General features: G+C 40.7%; 1 protein-coding gene across 1 annotated transcript in view; it reads left to right on the plus strand.

Annotated features, from left to right (window-relative positions):
* The window catches only part of gabbr2 (gamma-aminobutyric acid (GABA) B receptor, 2), a 185785-nt gene that overhangs the window by 121234 nt on the left and 41245 nt on the right, over nt 1–23306 (plus strand). The window contains exons 9-13 of the mRNA XM_062436593.1: nt 3861–3941; nt 5110–5260; nt 5460–5592; nt 6989–7096; nt 10681–10803. Of these exons, the coding sequence (XP_062292577.1) occupies nt 3861–3941; nt 5110–5260; nt 5460–5592; nt 6989–7096; nt 10681–10803 (596 nt within the window). The remainder of the gene's footprint in view (nt 1–3860; nt 3942–5109; nt 5261–5459; nt 5593–6988; nt 7097–10680; nt 10804–23306) is intronic.

Here is a 23306-nt window from a genome sequence, read left to right on the forward strand (position 1 = left end):
TGTGATTTGAGTGCTGCTGTCAATCAGATTTCAAATGAAAGAAAGGGTTTATTTTTGAGTTTTCCGAAGATGCTCTATCAAGTCGGTCACACCATTCAACATTTATTCACATTTTTTGCAGCTGTGAGTAACTCCTGTTTCCTCTGTGCATTGTACTGTGAGACAATAATCTATATCAACAGTACACTTAAAAATCAAGCAGTTTTTTAGTGGGTTTTTTGACTTTCAATAGACTACATTTTGTCACTTTTACATTGTGAACACACTTCAAATCGAATACTTCCTCATAATTTGCATGTGGGTTCAGGACGGAGCCAGAGAAAAGCAGAGGCAGAGGCAATAGCTTGAGTCCAGCCAACACCCATGCATGACATCAGGTCTGATAACACTCCTGTCTATACCTGTAATTTACCTGCAAGAATGAAACAGCGACAGGATGCTGTCACAAAACATTTGAATGATTGATTAGAGGGTGATCAGATCATTTCATGAGTGCCTGAAACATGACTACACATTTCTGTTATTTGTGATAAACACTTTCCCACATTTGTTTTTGTCTATCTCTCTTTCTCTTCTCCTTGAGCTCACTGGCCTCTGAGTCCCCCACTCACTTTCCTCAACCAAATCCTCCCCTATGTCACAGCTATCTTTCACTATCATCTCCTAACCTTATTATATATCCTCCATCCCTCCTTAACCTTCACTCTATTACTTCTTTCTCACTTGTCATGGATAGTGTATTTGTCACCCTTTTGACACCAAGAGCCTGAGCTGGGTTTAGAGGAGAGGAGGGACAGTCCCAGCTTGAATATTTCAAAAGGCAGCAATCCTCAACATGACCCTATCATCTCTCCTCAGCCTCTGATCCTCCATTTTAACCTGTCAGGCGTTCTAAGTAAGGGGCCTCAGTGGCTCTTATTCCCACTGTCTCCTCATGGGGGTAAGAGATAGCTCGCTACCAGAGGTCTTGATCACAGTCCCTCTGAGTACAGATTTTAAATCAACACACTACCAGGCATGGTAGATAAGGAAACATGGCCTTTGTCCTAAAGCAGAAGAGAGGTTCAATAATATATATATCAATAAGGTGAGGATGTGATATGTGAGTAAAAGGTTAAGATGTTTTGGATCTTCAGAGATATGATAGGATTTACTATCTACAACACCCCTCAGGTAAGAATTAATTTTCTGGTTTTCTATCATCCTCTGCAGGAATCTGAACTAGCAACACCCTTGCTGCTGTTACCTCCAGGCAATAGTCCTCTCACAATCCTTTCAACTTAAATAGCTCACACGAATATCATTGAATTGTATCACCAATGTTTTTCATTGAAGCAGCAATCCTTTCTTTCTTTTCCAGTGTTGAAATTTCACAGATTTGACATGAAACAAAATAAAAATGAACTTGATCAAAGACACACTAACCTCATGGAGAGAAACTCTTTAAATTAATTTAATCACACACACACAGCTGTGAAGATGAGCCAAGTTATGTTGGTAAAAAGCAATCTGCTTTATGTTGAGCATTACTGTAAATGAGGTCCAGTAATCACCACTTTGATATTTGTGATATTTGAGTTATGAAACCATCATGAGACTCTGCTCCAAATAGGTCAAGTCATCTGTGCCTGAGCTGTAGGTACATTGTACTTGTGTTTTTTAGTGTGTTAAGTTGAACAGTTTTGACAATTATTATCTATAAAGCATCACTGCAACTGCCTCAGTAAAGAGGAACATTATTGTTACCGAAACGGATACAACAGACATGTAGTACACAGTGGCTAACAAATACTGCTTATTGACATCCATCCTAATATTAGTCATCTTTTCAGGAGTGTTGTTGTTTTTATTATTCTAAGTTTAAAGGACAAGGGCACAAAGAAACTTTTATTTTAATGTCAACACATCCCATGAAATGGCCAAATCACACTGTGTTATTCATTTTCTCAAGATTTTCAACTGTCTGTGGCCTCATCCCCATGCCCATTGGTTCCAACTGAAAAGTAGATCTTTGTAATCACAAATACATAGTAAAGTCTCTTTTTTTAGGAGACTTCTGAAAGAGTTGGGTTTTTTTTTTTTGCAAATGTTTATTGACAAGAACAAATAATGTATTCATTAGGGGCTATTTTCAGTCACGTCTTTTGTGCCCAGCAGAGTATTTACGACATGATGTATGATTGACTAAAATAAACTACAGTGCCCAAGTTCATGGTAATGAAAGAACATACCCCCCTGTGCAATACTGTAATACTGTGGCTTATTTATGTTTTTGTTTTTTTTGTTTGTTTTTAAAATAGATTTAGAGGTCTGTGGCACAGAGGAACTGAAGACTACTCAAACAATACTTGTTAGAAAGATCAGTTGGTTTAAGTGTTTTTATGTCTATGCAATGTCAGTAATCTTATTTAAAACTCGTATAATGGCCATTTATTGAAATCACCACTGAATTTGCAGTAGTTTAAAGTGACTGATCAAACAAAAAGGAATAAAATGTCATTGCATGGGCTGAGCTACAGGTTGAGTTTTATCAGCCTGCTGAAGCCATCAATATTCCCTGTGGGGACAGAGTGCTCTGGTAGTATTTTAGCATCTCAAAGAAGTAGTGCTGATATACAATCCCTTCTGCTGTTTAGATCCTGACAAAGGAGGTGGTCAAGGAAAACACCATCATTGATCCTCGTTCAGCACCAGGAAGTTTGAGAAATAAAAATCCTGATTGTGTATGCACATATAATTTACTGTGCTGGAATTGTCAGACATGCTGCAGTCTGCCTAACATTTTCAGCGTTAACAGATGCTTTGATGGCAGAATTGGAGATCAAATGAGGTGATTCACTGAGAGGAGAGGGGGAACGTTGTGTCCTGTGATGCAATAGCCGATGTTATCTGTCATTTTCCTCATGAAGGACAATGCTGCAGAGGAGTTCAATGGGCCTATAAGAGCGATAACAGGGAGAAGCAGTGAGAGATTTGTGCACACACACCAGAAGAAATTGCAGGTTGTTTTGTAGTGCTTACAAAAAAAAAAGAATCAGAATAATCTGTCCTCTCTTCCCATTCCCTCCTTCTCTCCTCCCTGGTGTACGCTCTAAGTAATCTTTATGAGTGAAGAAGAGTGAAGGCCCAGGTGTATCTGACAAGGTCATGCTTCCTCCAATATTACACCTTAGGGACCCATCGTTGTTTCTAAAAGAGAAAGCACTAAATCCTTAAATAGCTGTGTTTGAGCTGGACTCCTCAGAGACTGTGGTGTTTACTGGCTGGGATGTACAGCAGTTTATAATCTCTTGACTGTATCTTGGAAATACTTAAACCAAGGTATATTTCTCTATAAATACCAAGCTACAGTTGCTTTATTTATTGTTTTATCCTACATCAGTTAGATATTCTTCCCATAGTGCTCATTTGAAGTGTGCCCTTGCTTCAGTTCAGCCTTATTTACGTCTTTGCATGATTGAGACTGTAAAATAGGAAAACCATATCTTGGCCATATTAAACTGCAAAATCTTAAAGTATAAACTTACCTAACTCCCTAAAAGACAGGGAATGCTATATAGTGGATATTTACTGATAGATTTTGGACGATCCCCCCATGATTTAAAGCACTCTGTAAGACTGTAGCACTTTGCCAGACTGTATGGCTCAAAGCTGTACTATTCTTCACTGTGTCCAATTACTGTTTGAATTAGATTTTCTTGTTTGCTCAAAGTAGCTGCTGTTACATTTTCTCCAAAGAACAGTTACTGGTGGTACATTTTAAAAACCCCACAAGCCTCTTTAAGTCAGTATTCCATGCAAGATCTCATTGGATGTCTTATACGTTATACTGTATATGTGTTTTTTTTTTTTTTTAACAGAAGGCCAAGAGGTGAAGGTGGGAGAGTACAACGCAATTGCAGACGTGCTGGACCTCATCAACAACTCCATCAGGTTCCAAGGTATGAGGAGCAGTGCTGTATTTATCACATTTTTAAGAGTTACAAGTATGAGGAGCAAACTTAGAATTAAAAAGTTCTTCTTTGAGGGTGAAGAATAAGTCACATTTATCAAGCAACTTACACCTACTTACAGCAAAGTGGGACGAACATTTCATCCCATATATACTACATTTTGAGTAAGAATAACATTGAGGGATTTTACTTGCTGAAATTTGACTTTTAGCAGGTTGATAAATAAGGGCCAAGATATCTGTACAGTAGTGCATTTATTTGTGTGTGTGTGTGTGTGTGTGTGTGTGTGTGTGTGTTGACTGAGAGATGTAAAACTCACTGAAGAAGGAAAAGGTGCCCTGGTGCATCTTATGTGTTTATATATAAGTTAAAGGCCCGTCACTTACCACCTCAGCACTCTCTTCTCTTGTTCATTTGCTCACTTAAACCCAAAGTCCATCCTGCACACATACACACTCAGATATACTCAGACACCACCACCACTCTGTGTAGGGACTTTCCTTTAACACTCTAGCCTGTCCTCTTTCAATTAAATTATTCACCAGTCCATTTTTCACCCCTTCCCATGTTTGCTTATGTTGACATACTTTCTAATTTGTTTGATCTCCCTGGCTATTCTCCCCTATTCCACCCTCCCACTCTCCCTGCATCTTCTCAGCTTTGCCCCACATACAGAAACTCTAGGACAGCTCCCATCTAAAATGCTTATTTCCACATCCCCGACCACACTCCTATCTCCTAAGTGGAGATGTGTAAGATGATGCCATTGCGATCGATTGGTACAGTGGCAGGAGGAAAAATAGAGCCAAAGATAAGACAGTGCAGGATCTAACCACAATAACTTGACTGTGGTGCACAGAGATACATGCACTCAACTAGTGGAAACTGAGGAGCAGGAAATGGGTCTCAAATAACTGGATGTCTCCTGCGGTGTCACTATTTTGTGGTTGAAAAGAGAAAGATCCAAAGGAGGCTGATCCTAAATCATAAAAGTGAAGACAGTGTCCTCGCTGGAGAAAGCAGAAGCGCCCACAAATAGTCAGTCTTGGATACAGATGATATAATGACAATGTCACATTATGCTTGAGTCTGACTCTTTTTTGTGAGACTGTCTTAGACTAAATATTTTATGCAATACACCTCCTCTTCCTCTTAGGTGTGGAGCCTCCCAAGGATCGTACATTTGTCCGTCTGCAGCGGCGCCACATCAACGTTCCCCTCTACAGTATCCTTTCCACTATCACCATACTGGGCATGCTGATGGCTGGGGCCTTCTTGTTCTTCAACATAAAGAACCGCAACCACAGGTGAGCCTGAAGTAGTGAAGCATACACACGAGCGAAAAGAGATCAGCAGAGAATGAGCAGTAGTAAAATGAAAGAATGTTAATTAACCTTTAACTGTGAGGTACTGTATGTTATTATTACCTGCCCATTGAAGGATATCATATTAAGTGTTTCGATGTGATTATAAGTCCCCCTTCAAGTTTATTCAATTCTCCTCCAGGCTAATCAAGATGTCCAGTCCCTACATGAACAACCTGATCATCCTAGGAGGCCTGCTCTCCTATGCCTCCATATTCCTGTTTGGTCTGGATGGAGGTTTCGTCTCCGACAAAGAGTTTGAGACGCTTTGCACGGTGAGTTCCCTCACAGCCTTTTAGCTATACGTGAAATAATGAACACAAGTTGCGGTCGGATGCTCCTCGCGTTTAGGTCCAATAAGCACATATATAATAACTGTGAACATATTCAGTTGTTTCGAGGCTTTGAGGCTTTGTGATTGCCACTACTGAAAATTAAACAGCAGTCCATATATGAATAAATCAACCTGAAAAACATATATTGTAAAATAAATGGGCACTTTTATTTTACTTAATTACCTGAAATGATTTTTAATGTACTTATTGCCTCAACAAATATTGCTGCACATTATCTAATACATTTAGGTTGTTTTTTTCTTTATTTTTACACAATAGTCATATTTTTTTCTTTGCAAATTGAGATGAATTTCAGGCTTTCATTGTCCTGTTTGCAGTACTTTATGGAAAATACTGCTGAGACACTAATCACATGCACTATGTGACCAACTCTAAGTGAAAACTGATTGAATCTTTCTCTCTGGGTTTCTGTCTAGCACCGAGCACATTAACTGTCTCCCCCCAGGTAGCATTACTGTGTGACTATTTAGATGCTGGATTAATTAAAGAGTTTTGATTACAGTGATAACTGTTTTCCACTGAGATACCAACCTCCCAGACACAGAGACACACAAGCACATCCACACCAAAGTAATGTTAGGAAGGGCACGTCTGGAACTGCCACCACCTGGCTAAAGCTCTGCTGCGAAGCCAAAACAGAGCTTGTCACTTCAGACGGGTTCTACGAGCAAAGGAGCACAGAGGTTGATCCATTCACCACCAATCAATATGTGCTGGTCTCCTTGAGAATAGATAGTGTAATTGTTTTTTGCTCCTCCATCCCTTGCCTTTATTACTTTCTGCATCTGGCAGAGAATGGCACATGCAGAGAGCTATGTGTGAATATGTGCAGGTGTACAGTATGTGTGATGTGCAAGAGTTTTATACACAGAAAAGAAATGGAAAAAACAAACATGTGTCACACGCTGCAACCAAACACATTAAGTGTACAGACACACAGCGGCATACACATTAGCAAGACTCTGTGGCTATATTGGGATTTTGTAGGTTATATTCAAGTTCTAAGCTTTTAAAACATGTCAGCAGTGTCCTTTTGTGTCAAAGCAATAAAAGGTCTACATTTTGTTTCTCATTAAGATGAAATGCTTTCAGGAGTTTGACAGCTTCCTAGGTCCAGGACGTTCTCCCAGAGCTCAACACTTAGAGACGAGAAGTAAATCTGACAGCTTTTTATTTTTAGTATGCTTCACAATGCTATTTTGAATGAACTTCTTGAGAAAAAGTTGCAAATAGCTGTCAGATCAGATGTTGTTTTAAGCCTTGATCACCAGTTAAAGACGTCACACAGTTACGCGTGTTTCTGTTGTTCTGGTAGGTTCGGACATGGATCCTCATTGTTGGATACACAACAGCTTTCGGCGCCATGTTTGCCAAGACCTGGAGGGTGCACGCAATCTTCAAAAATGTCAAGATGAAGAAGAAGGTACTGAAGAATGTGATATGTTTTATAATGAATATTTGTATGTGAGTGGAGAGGGTTTAAGGCAAATTTTAGATCTGCCTATATTCAAAAGGGAAATTGGAAATTCCCTTTTTCAGATACATCTGATTGTTGTTTTCTTCCTCCCTACTTTGCATTTTATGTCACACTGTGTACAGTACATCTGTTGGCTGGGATAACTTGTAGTTCATACAACCACAAATATCTCCATTGAAACATGTAGACCTGCCAGTCTCATCCAGGAAGCTTTACGCGCTATTTGAAAGCCCAACACTGGTGCGTGGGTGCTTGTATTCAAACTTGTGCTTTTTAACAAACACTCTGAAAGACTGGCAGCCTCTGGCACCTGCTTTTAGAATCTTCTCTTGTGAAAAAAAAAGATTCAGAAATACAAATGGCTTTTTTAAACATCTGACACAATCTGTTTCACTGGCCTAGTTATATAAAGTGATGCCGAACTCACCGAGTGTCGTAACTGTGCTTGGCCTTTTTGTATTTATAGTTTTTGCTCTCCCCCTCTCTTTTTGTGTGTGTCTCTCTCTCACCATCTTGCATATTGGAGGGAGTGTGGGTGGCCTGCCAGAGAGAGAGAGAGAGAGAGAGAGAGAGAGAGAGAGAGAGAGAGAGAGAGAGAGAGAGAGAGAGAGAGAGAGAAATAGAAAGAGAGCAGGAAGAGAGAGAGGACAGAGAGATGGATCAAAAAGTCAGAGTGGATGGAAGGATGTTGGGAAGTAGTGGCAGAAGGGAGGGAGGAGAGACAGAGGGAAAATGGCAAAACAGGGCAGAGAAAGGGTCAAGAAGAGCAGACAAACATAGCGGCACAAATGCCAAAGAAAGTAGGTTGGGTACTGTGAGAAGAAAAGGGAGACATTTGGAGAAAAAGAGGGCAAAGCATAGATGAAGACAGAAAGAAGCCAGAGTACAGGTTAAAAGACAAGAAGCGATAACCAAAGTCTACTTCAGCTTGTGCTACCACTGCAATTTTGTAGTCGGGTCAACACAAGATCACCACACTATTTCAGCTGTGTCTTTCAGCCACTGGAACTTCCCTTTAATATTTTATTTAATTAGTTGTCTTTTTGTTGAGAGGAAAAAAAAACCTGTTTTGCCTTCATGAGCTTTGCCCTGAACCTTCACAGCCAATTATCTCAGCTCAGCTCCCCCTCTTTCTCCCTCTTTGCCTCGCTAACAGAGACCCAACAAATGTTTCCTTAGAAGCAGTATTCACTCCTACTACAGACATCAGCCCCGAAACTTCAAGATGTGTCGTCTGTTGGTTCAGGGCCTGGATGTGTGCGTGTGTGTGGGGCCCACACACTTCACACTTCCTCCCTACTGACTGAGTGCAGGTGCTTTGGCTTCAGTAGAGTGATAGTTACTGTTGGTGCCCTGAAATATCTGCCAACCACTGTCAGTAGAGGGACAAGAACAAGTGTTAGCCATCTTTTCCTCAAACAGAGTGGCTGGAACTGCATCGCTCAGTCCCCCCCGCTGTCTTCCCTCTTCCCATCTTTTCTCCTGCCCACTGGGAGAGCACAGATTGTAAATCAGGGGTGTGTTTGATAAGGGTTCCACTCGATGGACTGCGGCCGGCACTCCTTCACTTCTTAAAGAGCTTAGTGCCAGAGACAGCGCAAGGGGGGGGCACGCTTTCAATCAATGTCCTCCTTCTCCGAATACACACAAACACACACTACATTGACAAAGATACACATATATACACATTTAAATACAAAAACACCCTCACAATCAGTCCCCTGTAGCAGCTATTTGTCAGTCTGCCCATCTTGGTAATTTACAGTACTGAACGTTCCTTAGTGCCATATTGGCAGATAGACGTGCCACAAACACACAGAGCCAAACAGACACACACAGTGCTCATCCACTCATTATCCTGGCATGCATATGCATAGAATATACACATACACACACTCAATAAACAATAATTATGTTCACATCAGTTGAGCTTGTCTGAAAGAAAGGTCATAAACAACTTCACAAAGTTTAATCAAAGTTCCACACAACTTTTTGTATTCTGAGTAGTAGTAGTAGTAGTTTACTGTTGTTATATTGGCCTCAGAGTTTGCCTCTGCAGCTAAACGCAAATGATGTTATCACAGCACACATACATCGAAGGTCGGATGTTTATTTAGAAATGTTATAATTGAATTTGCTAAGATAGAATATGTCTGTAGTTGTGAATGAAAGCTCATTCCTGACCTCAAAAACATAAGTTTAACATTAAAAAATCCAAAACCTTTTGAATAACATCCCATGGTCAGCAGCAACCTTAACCCTAACCCTAACTCTAACCCTAACCCAAGCCATGTCAACACTTTGTACACATTCATTGTTTTCAGTTATTTGATCTTTCTCTCAATCAAAAGTGTCAGCAAACACAAATACACCAGAAGCCAGTAGTATGTGAGGGGGATGATATTTATGGGAATTTTGGTACATAACACTTCAGGTAATTTAGAGTCATTAGATAGTTTGTCTAGCAGGCTCAGTTGGTGTTGGAGTAGCGTATCACAGCTGAACAGATGGTGGTTTAGACCTCTTTTTGTAAATTTCCCTAACATGTCACACCTCCTGAAAATCCTTGTCACAATTCTTAAATTGTTAGAATCATAAAAAGTTATTTTCATCAAACAGATCTGACCACAATGTATTTCATTCACTTTAATATATGGGATTTTAATTGTTGTCCATCTTGGCATCAGATATTTTTTCACTGGCTTTAAAGCGGCCTTATAATCAGTTCTGCTTCCTCCTTTCTCTAACCCCCCTAAAGAGTGCAATATTTCTACAAGAAATGTCCCCTGCCTTGCCTTGTCTAGAATTGCTCAATGCCAACACCATCAAAAGACAGCAGATCAAAAAACATTCCCCTCATGCATCTCATCCTGAGCCCACCGGCGGATGGAGACCCGTGCGATACCACTGTGCCGCATCTGGGCTATGTGATGCTCTCCAAACGCAGCCCAGCCTGTGTTGCCTGACCTTTCCTTTGATCTGCGGTTCCAGACAGTCAAACGCTATTATAAATAAAGATCACAAACAGGTCATGGCTTTCATCCCTCTAAAGTTCATGGTACAAAAGAGGAGCTTTAGTGGTGGACAGTGTTGCTTCTTGTTGGGTGGATCTCTTGCACATTCTTTGGCAACAAGACAGTTGCTGGTGGCACAGTAATGACAGAAATGGCTCTCGGTCCTAGTCCAGTGCTGTCACGTTAAATGTACTGCATGTGCCACTGAGTATAAGAATGCCAGTATCAAATTCTGAATTAGGTTTCGGTCCTCGGCTGGTTTTCTATCCTAGTAGGTGGTTAATTGCAGCTAAATGCATTCTAATCAGACCCTGATTATATGGTTAGAATGGAAACCAGCAGGGCTCTGGTTCCTGAGATGGGATGAGAATCACCCGGTCTACATAATTACAGTGGTCAACAAGCATCTTTGTTTGAAATTGCACTACAGACACACACACTAATACAGTACACAACAATAACAGGTGTGTGCCACTGGGCTAATAAAAGTATCTTGTCTTCATTTCCCTCCTCCAGATCATAAAGGACCAGAAATTGTTGATTATCGTTGGCGGGATGCTGCTAATCGACTTGTGCATCCTCATTTGCTGGCAGATTGTGGACCCACTAAAGAGGACTGTTGAAGAATACAGCTTGGAGGTCAGTTTGTATTTAAATATTTTTCTACATCTCGCCCAAACTTGCACTTGACTGTGATTTTGTTTATGTTCATAGAATTTGCCTCAGCTGGGAGAGATTCCCAGTGACACAGATTCTTGCTAAAAATGCCTGTGTGTTTAGAGTTTAGGCAAGGAAAATGTCCGCCCTGGGCTGTAGCATGAGCATCTTTGTTGTGCTTGTTATTTTTGGGTCAGGATGTGAGCCATAGCTGCCTCCTGTGCTCATCCCATGGCCGGACATTTGCCAGCTTCGATGTGAGACATTGGCAAGGCCCGCTGGAAAAGAGGCACTTGGCACCAGTTTCTCCTTGCAGGAGAGGTGGCGTGGTGTAGAATTGAAATGAACTCTGCGTCGCTGCGATTGGCTTGAGCAGACTGATTTTTCTGTGATTGGTTCGGGATTTGTCTAGCTTTGCACCCAACTGGCTAACGTGAACATAGCTTTAGCATCAGAGGTTTATAGAGTACGAAGTGTGTTTTTCAGTGTGATATGACATATTTGGACTTTCTTGTTGGAAGTATTAAGGGAATGTAGAGTGTGAATAGCACATCTGCATATGTATTTTCTCGCAGGAATTAGTCTATTTAGTTAAAATGGGATATTTAGTTTTCATTTTATCCATATTTCCTTGATATAAAATTGTATTCGACATGTACAACTGTCTGTATAAGTGAAAGACTCTTCATATTATAATATATCTCATTAACATTAGATACTCATTTGTAAATATGCAACAATCAAAGTTAAAGTTCAGAAAAAACATCTTTCATAACTGTTTATTAGAGCTTGATACTTCTCTATTTCATCATATTGTTTGGGTGTTGTTTGATCACATTTGACAGTGAACTGGCAACATCAGCAAACAACCCACCACTGTCATCACATTTTTATTCCAATGTTGCTGTAAATCCTGATTGGTGCACAGAAAAACACAACACTCAGTTTTCTACCAAATGAGCCCTGCTCACTTCAAACTAGTGAGAAGACAAAATAAAAATCAGACACAGAAAATCTCTCAAAAAAATGCTGAAAATGGTGTGTTCATGTTGGACCCCAAAGCTTATATTTTAGTATAAAGCTGAGAAATGCTTCATTTTCAGTTTGTCCAGCAGAGTGCTTAAAGACTGGGGTATGTTCCATGTGACATTTTTTGTTTCTTTGTTTTGTTTCTTTGTTTTTGAGAATATGAGCTCATGGCTTTAAATAAATGGTTCAGCGTTCCAGTAGTTAAGCATAAGAGGCTGCAAAACCAACGCAGGTGTTAAACACAAAAATAGCTGTAAAACACAGAAATAAGCTCACATTAAACCATTGTAAAATAAATGCATTGTAGAGGTGATTTCTGTGTGAATCAAAATATGCCAGTGAGTTATATTGTACCTGATGTTTTCATTAGGAATGGAGATAGTTTTCTTACCTGTTTACTGTATACGTCCATGTCATATAATTATTGAAAAATCAATTTTTACATTGCTCTATGTTATTCGTTTTATGTGCTGACAAATACCTCAGTGTAACAGGAGAGGGTCTGTTTACTTTACTGCTGCTGTTAACAACTGACAAGCAGGAGCAATTATTCCTCTACAGCTCAGATTAAATCATCTGTCTTTGAAGACCACAGACCATGGGTGCTGCAAAGTGGAGATTTTCCCTAATGAGTTGTCTTTCAAGTCCCCCAGACTTCTGTATGTAGGCCACGAGACTGTTAACTACCTCCCAAGAGCCCAACGTCCTCGGAAATTGACAGCACAGAATGGATCCTCAGTGACCCTTCTACTAAACAGAGGTTATCAGAAGGTCACTGCAGCGAAAGGCAGGGTCAGTGGTGAATCTTTATGGAGACTTCTTTTGATCATATAGAATTGATTTTCATGTTGCTTGTTACCGATATCCTACGGGGGAGGCAAGGGTAGCTGACATTGTCTTGCACCCAGTTTTGACTTTTGCATGTCTTCACTCCTGTGAAGTGATACATGTTGCATATTTAACAGTACTGGAAGATTTTTTTTTTTTTCAAACCTTGCTCCTTGATAAAAAAGAGTCCTCTGGGAGATCTCTGGGGAAGAAACTAGTGTAGAGATGCATGATATCTTGCCAGACTTATTTACATTATTGTGCTCCTTTTGGCGTGTTTGGAAGGGATACTTAACACATTTGTACAACTCTAGACAAAGCCATATTTCCTTTGTTATGATAGCCACTTATATATTTAAGCCTGCCTAAAGGGTGTAGCAAAGTCTTGCTTAACATATTCATTTGTGAATGTTGTCAGTGTGTGCAGTCAGGTCCTCGTGGAGTATTCTCAGACTCTAAGCCCCCGGCCAGGGGAGTGTTGTGAATATATTAACAACTCAGTGTAGGAGTCTGCATCCCCCCTGGGGTCGTGGATCTGCATGCCTGGGCTGAGGCTCCACATGCCTGCCCAGCCTGCCAGATTTCCAGCACCAGCAGCAATGGACCCTCCTGGGCTCAGCTGGGAGAGAGGCAGCCTGGAGCTCCTCTGTGCCCTGGGCCTCCCCGGCCTGTCAGGTGGGACCAGAAACCAGAAGGCAACCCAAATAGAGAACAGAGAGTAAGAAGAAGAGTGAATGATAACACAGTATAGGCAACCATTGTGTTCATGGCAATAAGTGATATCATTTTAAAGAGAAACAAATTAACATATTTAACCATGACCAAAGGAGAGTTAGACGTTCAGAATAATATTAGCTCAGTTCAATAAACTCAACCTCCCTATTCCTTTAAGTAGGTCTTTTTCTACAGGAGACATTTTGACATTTCATCTAACAATAAGAACACATTTGGCTGCACTGCTACTGTGCATATTGGCTCAATGGCACACCGTCAAGGCTTACTGGGACACTTGAATGGAATGAAGCCATCATTAACGTTATTAGTTACACCTGTGCTTTTCCTACAAATCAGAATGTCTACTGTGATGGAGGGCCATGGAGCTGTTGAGTTGGCACAGTGAGGGTCTTCACACAGAATGCAAAAAACCCCCCCCAAAAAACAAAAAGAAAACAGGGTTCCCTCTCCACTCAAACATATGTTCGTCTTATTACATGTTAAATGTTTGAGCTGTGCTCAGCTTTTAACGGGTGGGCCTTTTAGCATGATTTGTGGCATCATGACTAGTTTGAAGGCCATATATTCAACTGACACAAATGTGATGTGTAAACTTGAAGCTGTTAGTGTACAAACACAGAGAATGGACTTTACAGTAAAGTAAGAGGCATCAAAATGTTTGAAATAAAAACGATTTGCATAATTATAGATTCTGGTATTTTAATAGGGAAGAAAGAGTAGATGCCGGTTAAGGATTTTATTGTGGTGATTATAATTTTTTTTGGGAAAAACAATAACAGCCACACATTATTGTTCCGTGTAGAGTATTTTCATAGATATTATAAACATTGTGCAGTCCTCAGGCATTTAATAAACCTTGTAACACATGGATGTATTGTTCAAACCGGTCTTTGTGGATCATATTCCATTTTCTGTACCTGTAGCAACAAGCCCCACAATGAAGGTGGACCCTTGTGTTTTCTAACATATGGCTGTTTTCAGTCTGAATGCCCACTTAGAAGGAAGAGGGGTGATAAGGTGAGGCAGTGGGGTGTTGGGGATTGGGACTATAGGGTCTCCTTGGGGTTCAGGAGCCAATGAGACTAGCTCTGACTGACTTACACTAATTGGCGCAAGGAGAAGGACCATTAGCTACCCAGTTTCCTGTGAGCTCTCATATCATGCTAGGCCACGGCTACCCTGTGACACCCCCTTTTCTCTATGGTGTCTTCTTCTCGCTCTGTCTCTCTCTTTGTCTTTGTCAGAGTGTCCCCTTCTCCCGCCTTGCATTTCTCTTATCCACTGTGGCGGATAGGATGTAACATTGACCTTGGTTTTACAGAACTGCATCTATCTGCTGTACCCAGGAGTATGCAGTATTACAATGTGGTTTTATTGAACTGTCACTGTGCTTGCTGGCCCAATCAAACAGCATTAACTGTATAAACCACCATTCACAAGGCTTTCATTATTGACTCAGAATCAACAGGGGAACTTTTACATTATTTACAAGATATACATACAATTAAGTGTTTTACTGAGACACAGCATATTGAAATGGAAGCTCCTACATGCAACCTGCCATAGTTAAGATTTGGGGGAGAAGATCTCACACATGCTGATCAACTAAGACTTATTCGGTAGAAACATGGACAGAGTCAATCCTCTGCATCACCAGGGATGAACCACCTGCTCTGAATCCATCAAGCTAAGCTTAACAAACCACCATTAGCAAAACTGGGGCATCCCCCTTTGCATCCTTTATTAACATTAGCAAGAAGATGAAACTAGAGAGGCTGACAATAGGTCTTTGTGGAATACTTCATAAAACATGAACGATTTAATACTCTCCCAAATAAAAGAAAGGAGGACCAAAGATCACACACCCCGCGTCTTATTTTATGGCTGCACTTCAAGCTTTCGGTTTTAATTACAGTATGCAGATGATATGCCCTTGACAGAAATGACTTGTGACCTTGACAATGACCCCAACCTCTGATCTGCACTTCAGTACATAAAACCAACTAATGCCGAATTTAATAAAAATGTTGATAAGATTAAAGGCAATTTGGCCAACATGGTAATTGCAACTCCCCCTTCTTGCCTGATTCTTTACGCTGGTCAGACCCCTAAATCCTTACAGCACAGAAAATATTCTGCATATCAGTGTCTTTTTTCCCCCAGAGAGCTTATTGAGAGCAGGAATAACTCAGGCTGCTCCAGGCACATCCTGGGAATGCTGATGGAGACGTTTGGCTGCAGTGAGCAATTAGATCCATTTTGTGGCTCGTTAATAATTGAGCATTTGTTAATGGCGTGGATGTTTCAGCAGCAGAGCAGACTACTGGTTGCCATCAGATTAAACCCTGCAGTACTGCCACATGTTGCAGTGTCACTGTACACACATGTATTGAAGCATGTGGGCATGTCTGTGGATTGTTCAAGATTGTGTTAGTTGCACTATGTATCTGTGTTCATGCATATGAGATTCTGTGTATATTTCAGCCTGTATATGTGTGCGTGGATTGTGTGTGCCCACTCATGCATGGGTATGTTTTTGTACATATGCATGTGTGTTTACGTATAGATTGACACTCTATCATGGACCTGGGCATTGTCTCCTGCATAATGAAGGACAAACTGTCGAGAAAGGATGATTAGCATTCTGGTGGATCCTGCCGCAGACCCCCTCTACTCTAGGCTCTCCTCTTGTCTCCTCTTCCTTCCCCTCCCTCCTCTGTCGTTTTCCTTGGCTTGGAAGCTGCTGCAAGCATCGGCAGGCGGGCTGCAAAAGAATATTGCAGTGTGGCATCACCATGGCAACGGCCATGGTTTCTGACATCCATAACGCGGAGAGCGGCACTGTTGATCCATGAGACAAAAATAGCAAGTTAGGGCTCCCACTTCAGCATGGTGACACATGCAGAGAAGAATCTGTATCGATAGAGAATATAGAGTGATTTGGAAATCATAGCAGAAAACACACACACACACACACACACACACACACACACACACACACACACACACACACACACACACACACACAGACACACACACACACACACACACACACACAGACACACACATTTCCATGCAGAAGTTCAGGAGCTCTCACAGAGATTTCCCCCTGCCTCTCCCTGCCTCTGCTGCCCCCCACCAGTATGTGGTTAGCCAAGAGAGAGAGAAACGAAAGTGAGAGAAAGAGAAAGAGAGAGGGAGAGTCTTATCCCAGTGCATTGACAATGCACTCATCCATTCCCAATATCACATCTCTGCAGTAGCAAGCCAGTATGACTCACTAATGCCAGGTTGAAATATGCCGTTATGAGATGGTGGTGATTAGTTTGAATGTGAGCCCGCAGTGGAGATGGAGATAGGGACCTCACTGCCAGGCTGAGCTCAGGTAAACAGGTGACAGCTGAGATGCAACACTGGTCTGACCAGAGACTAAAGATGACAGTCTTTGGTCTCCATTGAACCTGGGCTTAACATGAAACAGGTGGTCCGATGTGATGTATCCATTTTTACTAATGGCTACGTAATACATCTCAAGTGGCCTTGCTTGTATTGCATTGCGATTTTTCTTGCTCATAGACTGTGAAACATCTGTTGTCACGATATTTAAATTTAATATATTTATAGGATAGAAAAAGATGCATTTGTATTAATATAATATCAGAAAAGGGCATTGTAGACAGCAGACATGCTGGAGGCAACATATGAGAAGGCCAGTTTTTGCATCTGTTGTAATATCTATTAATAATTGCATCAGACTAATTTGACAGCAGACACCTGCTATCATTTGTTCGTTATGTAATCATGTTCTGAATCCATTTTAGTCGCTGTTAACGATTGTTGTTTGATAGTTGTTTGTGGCAGTTACTGTTTGCCTCTCCTTTCCTGTGCCCTGTGTTATGTGAATTCCATCCAGCTGTATTTAGAGGTTTGTATGAATGCAGTGTGGTGCATTGTCACATTTGGATCTTCATTAGATCCTCAACAATTAGTTGATTAATCAATTAGTTGTCAACTATAACATTAATCGCCAACTATTTTGATAGGTAATAAATCACTCTGAGTCATTTTTAAAGAGACAAAATGTCAAATTCTCTGATTCTAGCTTCTTAAATGTGAAAAGTAATTCTAATAATTCTGGTTTCTTTAGTCTTTAGTTTTCTGTCGGACAACATCTTGGACTTAAGGAATAGTCATTGGCTTTTTTTCTTTTCTTTAAAAAAAACTAAATCATTTTATGACCTTTTACAGGCCAACAAAAACGTATTAAACTAGAAAATAATTGACTAATCTCCTGATCAAATAATCGTTAGTTATAGCCCTACAGTTAAGTTATTTTCAATATAGCTTGAAAAGCTTGAAAATTACTCAACACAGTAACATAACTCAATACTTAAATATTGGGTTAATTGTTTTTAATCTTCTTAGACGGACCTTTTTTCACCCATCTCTTCTGTCTGTCATCCTTTTCTCACTTTTGTCAGCAACCTTTCCCAAAGTCCTCTCACAGACCTGCTAACACACTCTGTTGCTCCCACAGGTATGAGTTTTTCTCACATTCAATCCCCTATCTTTTATTTAATATGTTTTCCTTTTCCTCACCATGTATGTTTGCTTACTGTGGAATGGTCTCTCTCTCTCTTTTGCTGCCCACATCTGTCAACTATACATTTCACTTCTGTAATTCTTCTGTAAAAAAATGTTTTACGTCAGAGCTGCGTTACCAGCTTCTTTTCTATTTGCGAAGCCCTCTTTATTCTATACCTCCTGCTCCCATCTCCCTCCTGCTCTTCGTCATTTGGCCAGCACCTACCCCATGGGAGCGCACTGGAAAAGCAGAGAAAATCGAAAAAACAAGCTTGTAACAGCAGTAGACAAGACTCTGACCTGAAACATTCCCTTTTCTTTTTCCTTCATTGCTTTCCTCTCTCAAGTTCCCTTTCTCTCTTTGCTTTATCCTGGCCTTTTTTTTTCTTCCTCTCACACTGTCCTTTTTTCTCTCAATTCACCGTCTCCTGCTTTATCAACTTTCCAATTCCATGTCACCTCTTCAAAGGAAGTGAGAGACATCCAGCTATGTCCCCATCTCCAGCCAGGATTGTGTGTTGGGAAGGTGGGTTGGGGAAAGAGGCAAGTGTGACCAGCGGGAGTAAGACATATGCCAAACAAAGTTCCTCTAACTTGATGGGTGACAAGTTCAGCTGACAGTGAATGTCCTGCTCTTCTGGGAGTCTATGTGGGTTGTGGTTAGCCAGTCAGTAATTGTTTCAGGTGATTTTAAAGAACTATACTAGTGTTTTAGATGTTGCATGACATGTTGCAATTTCACTACAGGTTTTCTTCTGCTGTACCACTTTACAAAAATATTTTTTCTACTTTAGTCTGTCTTCTAGGAACCCAGTGGTTTCAGTTCATGTCTGTTCAGTAATAAAATCTGCCTCCAGACACTTAAAACATTTGAGATAGGTAATACATCACAGTGAACAGTCTGTCACCTTTGCAGTCGAAGATATTGTTTTTATAACCTCCTCCTGGTAGGCGTATCCATGTGTTTCTGGGAAGCCCTGCCAAGACTAAACAGCAACACTTTTTTATTACAAGAAGCTACCATATTCACATTTTCCCTTTTACAAAGACCATGAGTGTGTATTGCTTTTTTCTACAACACAGCTCATCAATTCAACACAAACAGCCTCCCCTTCAATTTCAAAGGTTGGTGTTTCCCACAAGCAATTGAATGCACCAATATGAGACAGGTTTGAATAATACAATATGGGCTTGCAATTCAATTACCATACAGTGATAATATAACTTTATTAGCCCTAGTCTGCAATAATAAGCAAGTAAATTCCCAAACACGCTCTTCACCTCTGCATTGATTTATTAAAAAAGAGACCTTCCTCATGGCATACATTTGAATGTCCACCATAGATACTATGTAGGGCCCAATGACATAGACTCACTAGTTGGAAATGGTGCTTCACACCCATCACAAATTTAGGTTTAACAAAAATAAAGGTGACAGAACATCCACTTTTTTCTTTTACCTGTCTCAAACCTGTTGCAAGACACTGTACATTGAATTATTTACTGTAACAGAATTTACTGAAACCAGTCACTGTCTAAAGGTAGAAACAAATAGTGGAAAATCCAAATAGTGTTGGTATGCTTTGGAAAAGCTGATGTGGATTATATGTAAAAACACCAGTATGCTCCTTTTAATAAAGCTGTTAGACACCCACACACTCACCTGCCCACAGTGTTGTTCCTCCCCCTCCTCCTACACAACACACAGGTTCTCCACTGCAGTCCCAGTCAACTGTTGATCGTGTCAATGCCATATGAAGGACGTGATGCTCTTGTTTCACTATCAGCCTGCTCTGTGAAAGCAGGCGGAAAAGGATAGTACTGTTTGCATTTCATATAATCCAGTTGCCATTTTCGAAATGAAATGTTCTATAGGAAATACCCCGATTTCGATTAAAATGTTCTTTATGATCAGAATATTTTTTCTGAAATTTGTCTTAATCATACATAACAAAACACAAACAAAATAATCCTGCAAACTTATATCATATCAGACCAGGTGTTCTTTGGTAAATACAAAGAATTTATATATTTTTTATTTGATCTCAGATTTAATGTGGACTGACCATATCCCAACCTATAGATACAAAGATGTGATGTGACAAGAACTGAGAATCATAAAGTATTTGTTCTGCAGAATGAAGAGCAATGTCATCTGCAGCATTATCCATGCGGCACTGACACAGCTGTGCTAAGATGGTGCCAAGATGGGCTTTGAGGTTCCTTTGTTAGCCTTGAGTAAAGCACTGGCTGAGATCAATGCCTTTTCAAAGTAAACTGGGTCATTAAGGGATAACCACCACCCACCTAGGCCTTTTCTCATCGACCACCTCTGGAGGGAAGAAGGAAGGGAGAGAACAAAAGGGAAAGCTACTCAGACCTCACACATTTCTTGGTGATTTGTACAGCTGCAAGAGCATCTGAAAGCTTGCCTGTCCCAAAAGGATGGTCATGCATTGTTATGGTTACAGTAAGGTTTTGTTATTGTGTGTGAGATGCATTATTAGATTTCATCAAGTTCTTGTGTTGTGGTGAATGTAAGACATGCAGCTCTACTGTAGGTAGCTCCATTGTTAACAGCATATTCAAATCAGCTCTGCTAATCTGGAGGCGTCCATTAAAATAAGCTTTCTCATCTTGCTGATATGAAACCACATAATCACCTTAGCATTTGAATTTCAAATCAGTTCAATGATGAAGACAAATATCAGACTTTGTTTTGTTGTAGCCGTTTCGGCAAGTATTACTCAGGGAGCTCGGCACAGAGCAGAATGGTGCCTCTGACGTTGGCTTGCTTTTTTGTAGTCCTTCAAGGTAGTCCAAGAAAGTGTGTCACAGGTGTACCTTGGGGATATCCGCTTCTGTTTATAGCCTTGCCAGTTTTTACATGTCCCAGTCAGCACAAAGAGTCACGACTTAACTCCACCTGGACTAAAACTCCAACCTACATAAAGAAAGACTACTGAATTATGAAAACAGAGTTTATGATATAACTTTAAAAACTGGCAAAAGTAAGGACTTACATTTTATCACATTAATGAAAGACAATAACTCTATAAGTTAGGTGAGTTAGGGTGATTTTAACATAACAGAGGACATTAAACATTCATATTACTAAAGTTTGAACACAGGGAAAGTAGACGTACCCCATACACTAATGGAAATTTCGGTAGCATTATTATTCCATGTAGTAGGAAGCTCCAGGTATGACATTGAGAAAAGGGAGAATTCAATGCCAGACTGGGAAAGAAGAGGAGACTTTTGTAGCAGCAGCTCGACCAGCTAACACAATCCATCTTTGTTGTTTTGACAAATCATCTGAGAGAAAGACAAATGTGGTTATGGGCACCATTACAGAGAACAGCTGAGACGATTCGAGAGTTATGTTGTTCCAGAAATGTGCAACAGGTGGATGCTCCCACAGCATGCAATGGAAAATACCATTTGGCTTACCAATCATATACAACATGCATGGTGTTAAATAAATTCATTGCAGATGGTTAGAGTGTTTTGCTACTAGTCAAGAATCCTAATCAAAATTCAAGATCAAGATAAGGCCAGTCCCGTATGCAGTGGTTTTATATTTAAAGTTATATGTTTGGTTTTCGAAAAGGTTTATTTGACATCTGATCGGGCTCAACAGCCTGCATTTTTAATCAATAAAGTCGTTTAAATGTTTTGAAAGCATGTTCATGTTTTTTTAATATCTTGTCTAGACCTTTTCCTCAATCTATTTGTTTTGGGGTGGGGAGGGAAGGTTTCAGAAAACCTGGATGTCTGGCCAAGTTTGCCGTTAACACAAGATTTCGTCATTTGTGTGGAGAATATTTACCCAGTAAGTTTTGCCATGCTTTGGTAATGAACTGGTATTTGCCTTGTGAAGGACAACAGTGTACGGTATGTGTAAGCTGCCAGCGTTATCAGTGAATCATGCAGGAAAGCACTCTAAGGACTGCTTCAGAGGTACAATGTTTGTTGACTCTCTGGCTGGTAAATTGGACATGTGGTTGTGCATGGCTGAGCCTGTTCAAGTGAATCTGTTGAAAATGAAATTGGGTGACAATATTTACCTCTTTTTACTTTCTCTCCACCTCTCCATGTGCAGGGTGATTTTTCTCCCACCCTCACCCTCTGCTTTTGTCCTTCTTTGCACTGTTTTCTTTCTCTCTCTCTCTCTCTCTCTCTCTCTCTCTCTCTCTCTCTCTCTCTCTCTCTCTCTCTCTCTCTAACTCTCTCTCTCTCTCTCTCTCTCTCTCTCTCTCTCTCTCTCTCTCTCTCTCTCTCTCTCTCTCTCTCTCTCCTGAACACAATAAGCACACAATTACTCCTGACCTCCACCATCACCTGCACCTCTCTTTTGCTCTGCTCTCACTTTTTGCCCAGCCCTTTTCCCCTGCTCCTCTCCTCCTGCTCCTCCGGACTTCAGTTGCTAGGCAACAGCTGATTGAGCATGAGGGGGTATGCAATTGACCAATTAGAAGTCTTCCAAATGAAAAGTGGTGTCAGGAGTTTCCACTGTTATACAGCTAAGGCTTTACCTTGTGTATATTGTAAGAGGGCAGTAGATCAGGACATTCTCCATGTATATGTATAGATGTGTTTATGCCACAACATGCACACATTAACACACTCTGCATGCACACAAAGGAATGTGTGTCTGTTTTAGCTGGTTCATGTGCTTGTTTAGAATTGGCTTTAATTGGAATAAACGTGTGTGATGGTGTGTTTTGTGTGTTTTGGGGGTTTATTATGTTATTACTGTGATTCTGTTCATACACAGACAGTCTGCTGCCTGCCCTCCATCATTCCTTGTCTCTATTTGTATCAATATAACCCTGTTTGTTTTTTCTCTCTCTCTCTCTCTCTCTCTCTCTCTCTCTCTCTCTCTCTCTCTCTCTCTCTCTCTCTCTCTCTCTCTCTCTCTCTCTCTCTCTCTCTCTCTCTCTCTCTCTTGCTTTTAAACCTCTTTCCACATTTCCATTCATACAGTGTCTTACTCCCTTTCCATCTTCTCCCTCTCTCCCTCTCTCTTTCAAACTAGAGACACCCTACATCAGTGACCAGACACATCCATCAATGTACCCCCTCCTATGCTCATCTACAACCCTGAGGTTTCCATTATGGCTCAGCAGCACACACACACACACACACACACACACACACACACACACACACACACACACACACACACACACACACACACACACACACACACACACACACACACACACACGATTAGCTAAAGAGTCAAGATGGTGTCCTGATGATGGTGGTGAGCCTGTACGTGGTGGTGGTGGTGGTGATGATGA

This window comes from Scomber scombrus, chromosome 16, assembly GCF_963691925.1.
Source record: "Scomber scombrus chromosome 16, fScoSco1.1, whole genome shotgun sequence".
Lineage (NCBI taxonomy): Eukaryota > Metazoa > Chordata > Actinopteri > Scombriformes > Scombridae > Scomber > Scomber scombrus.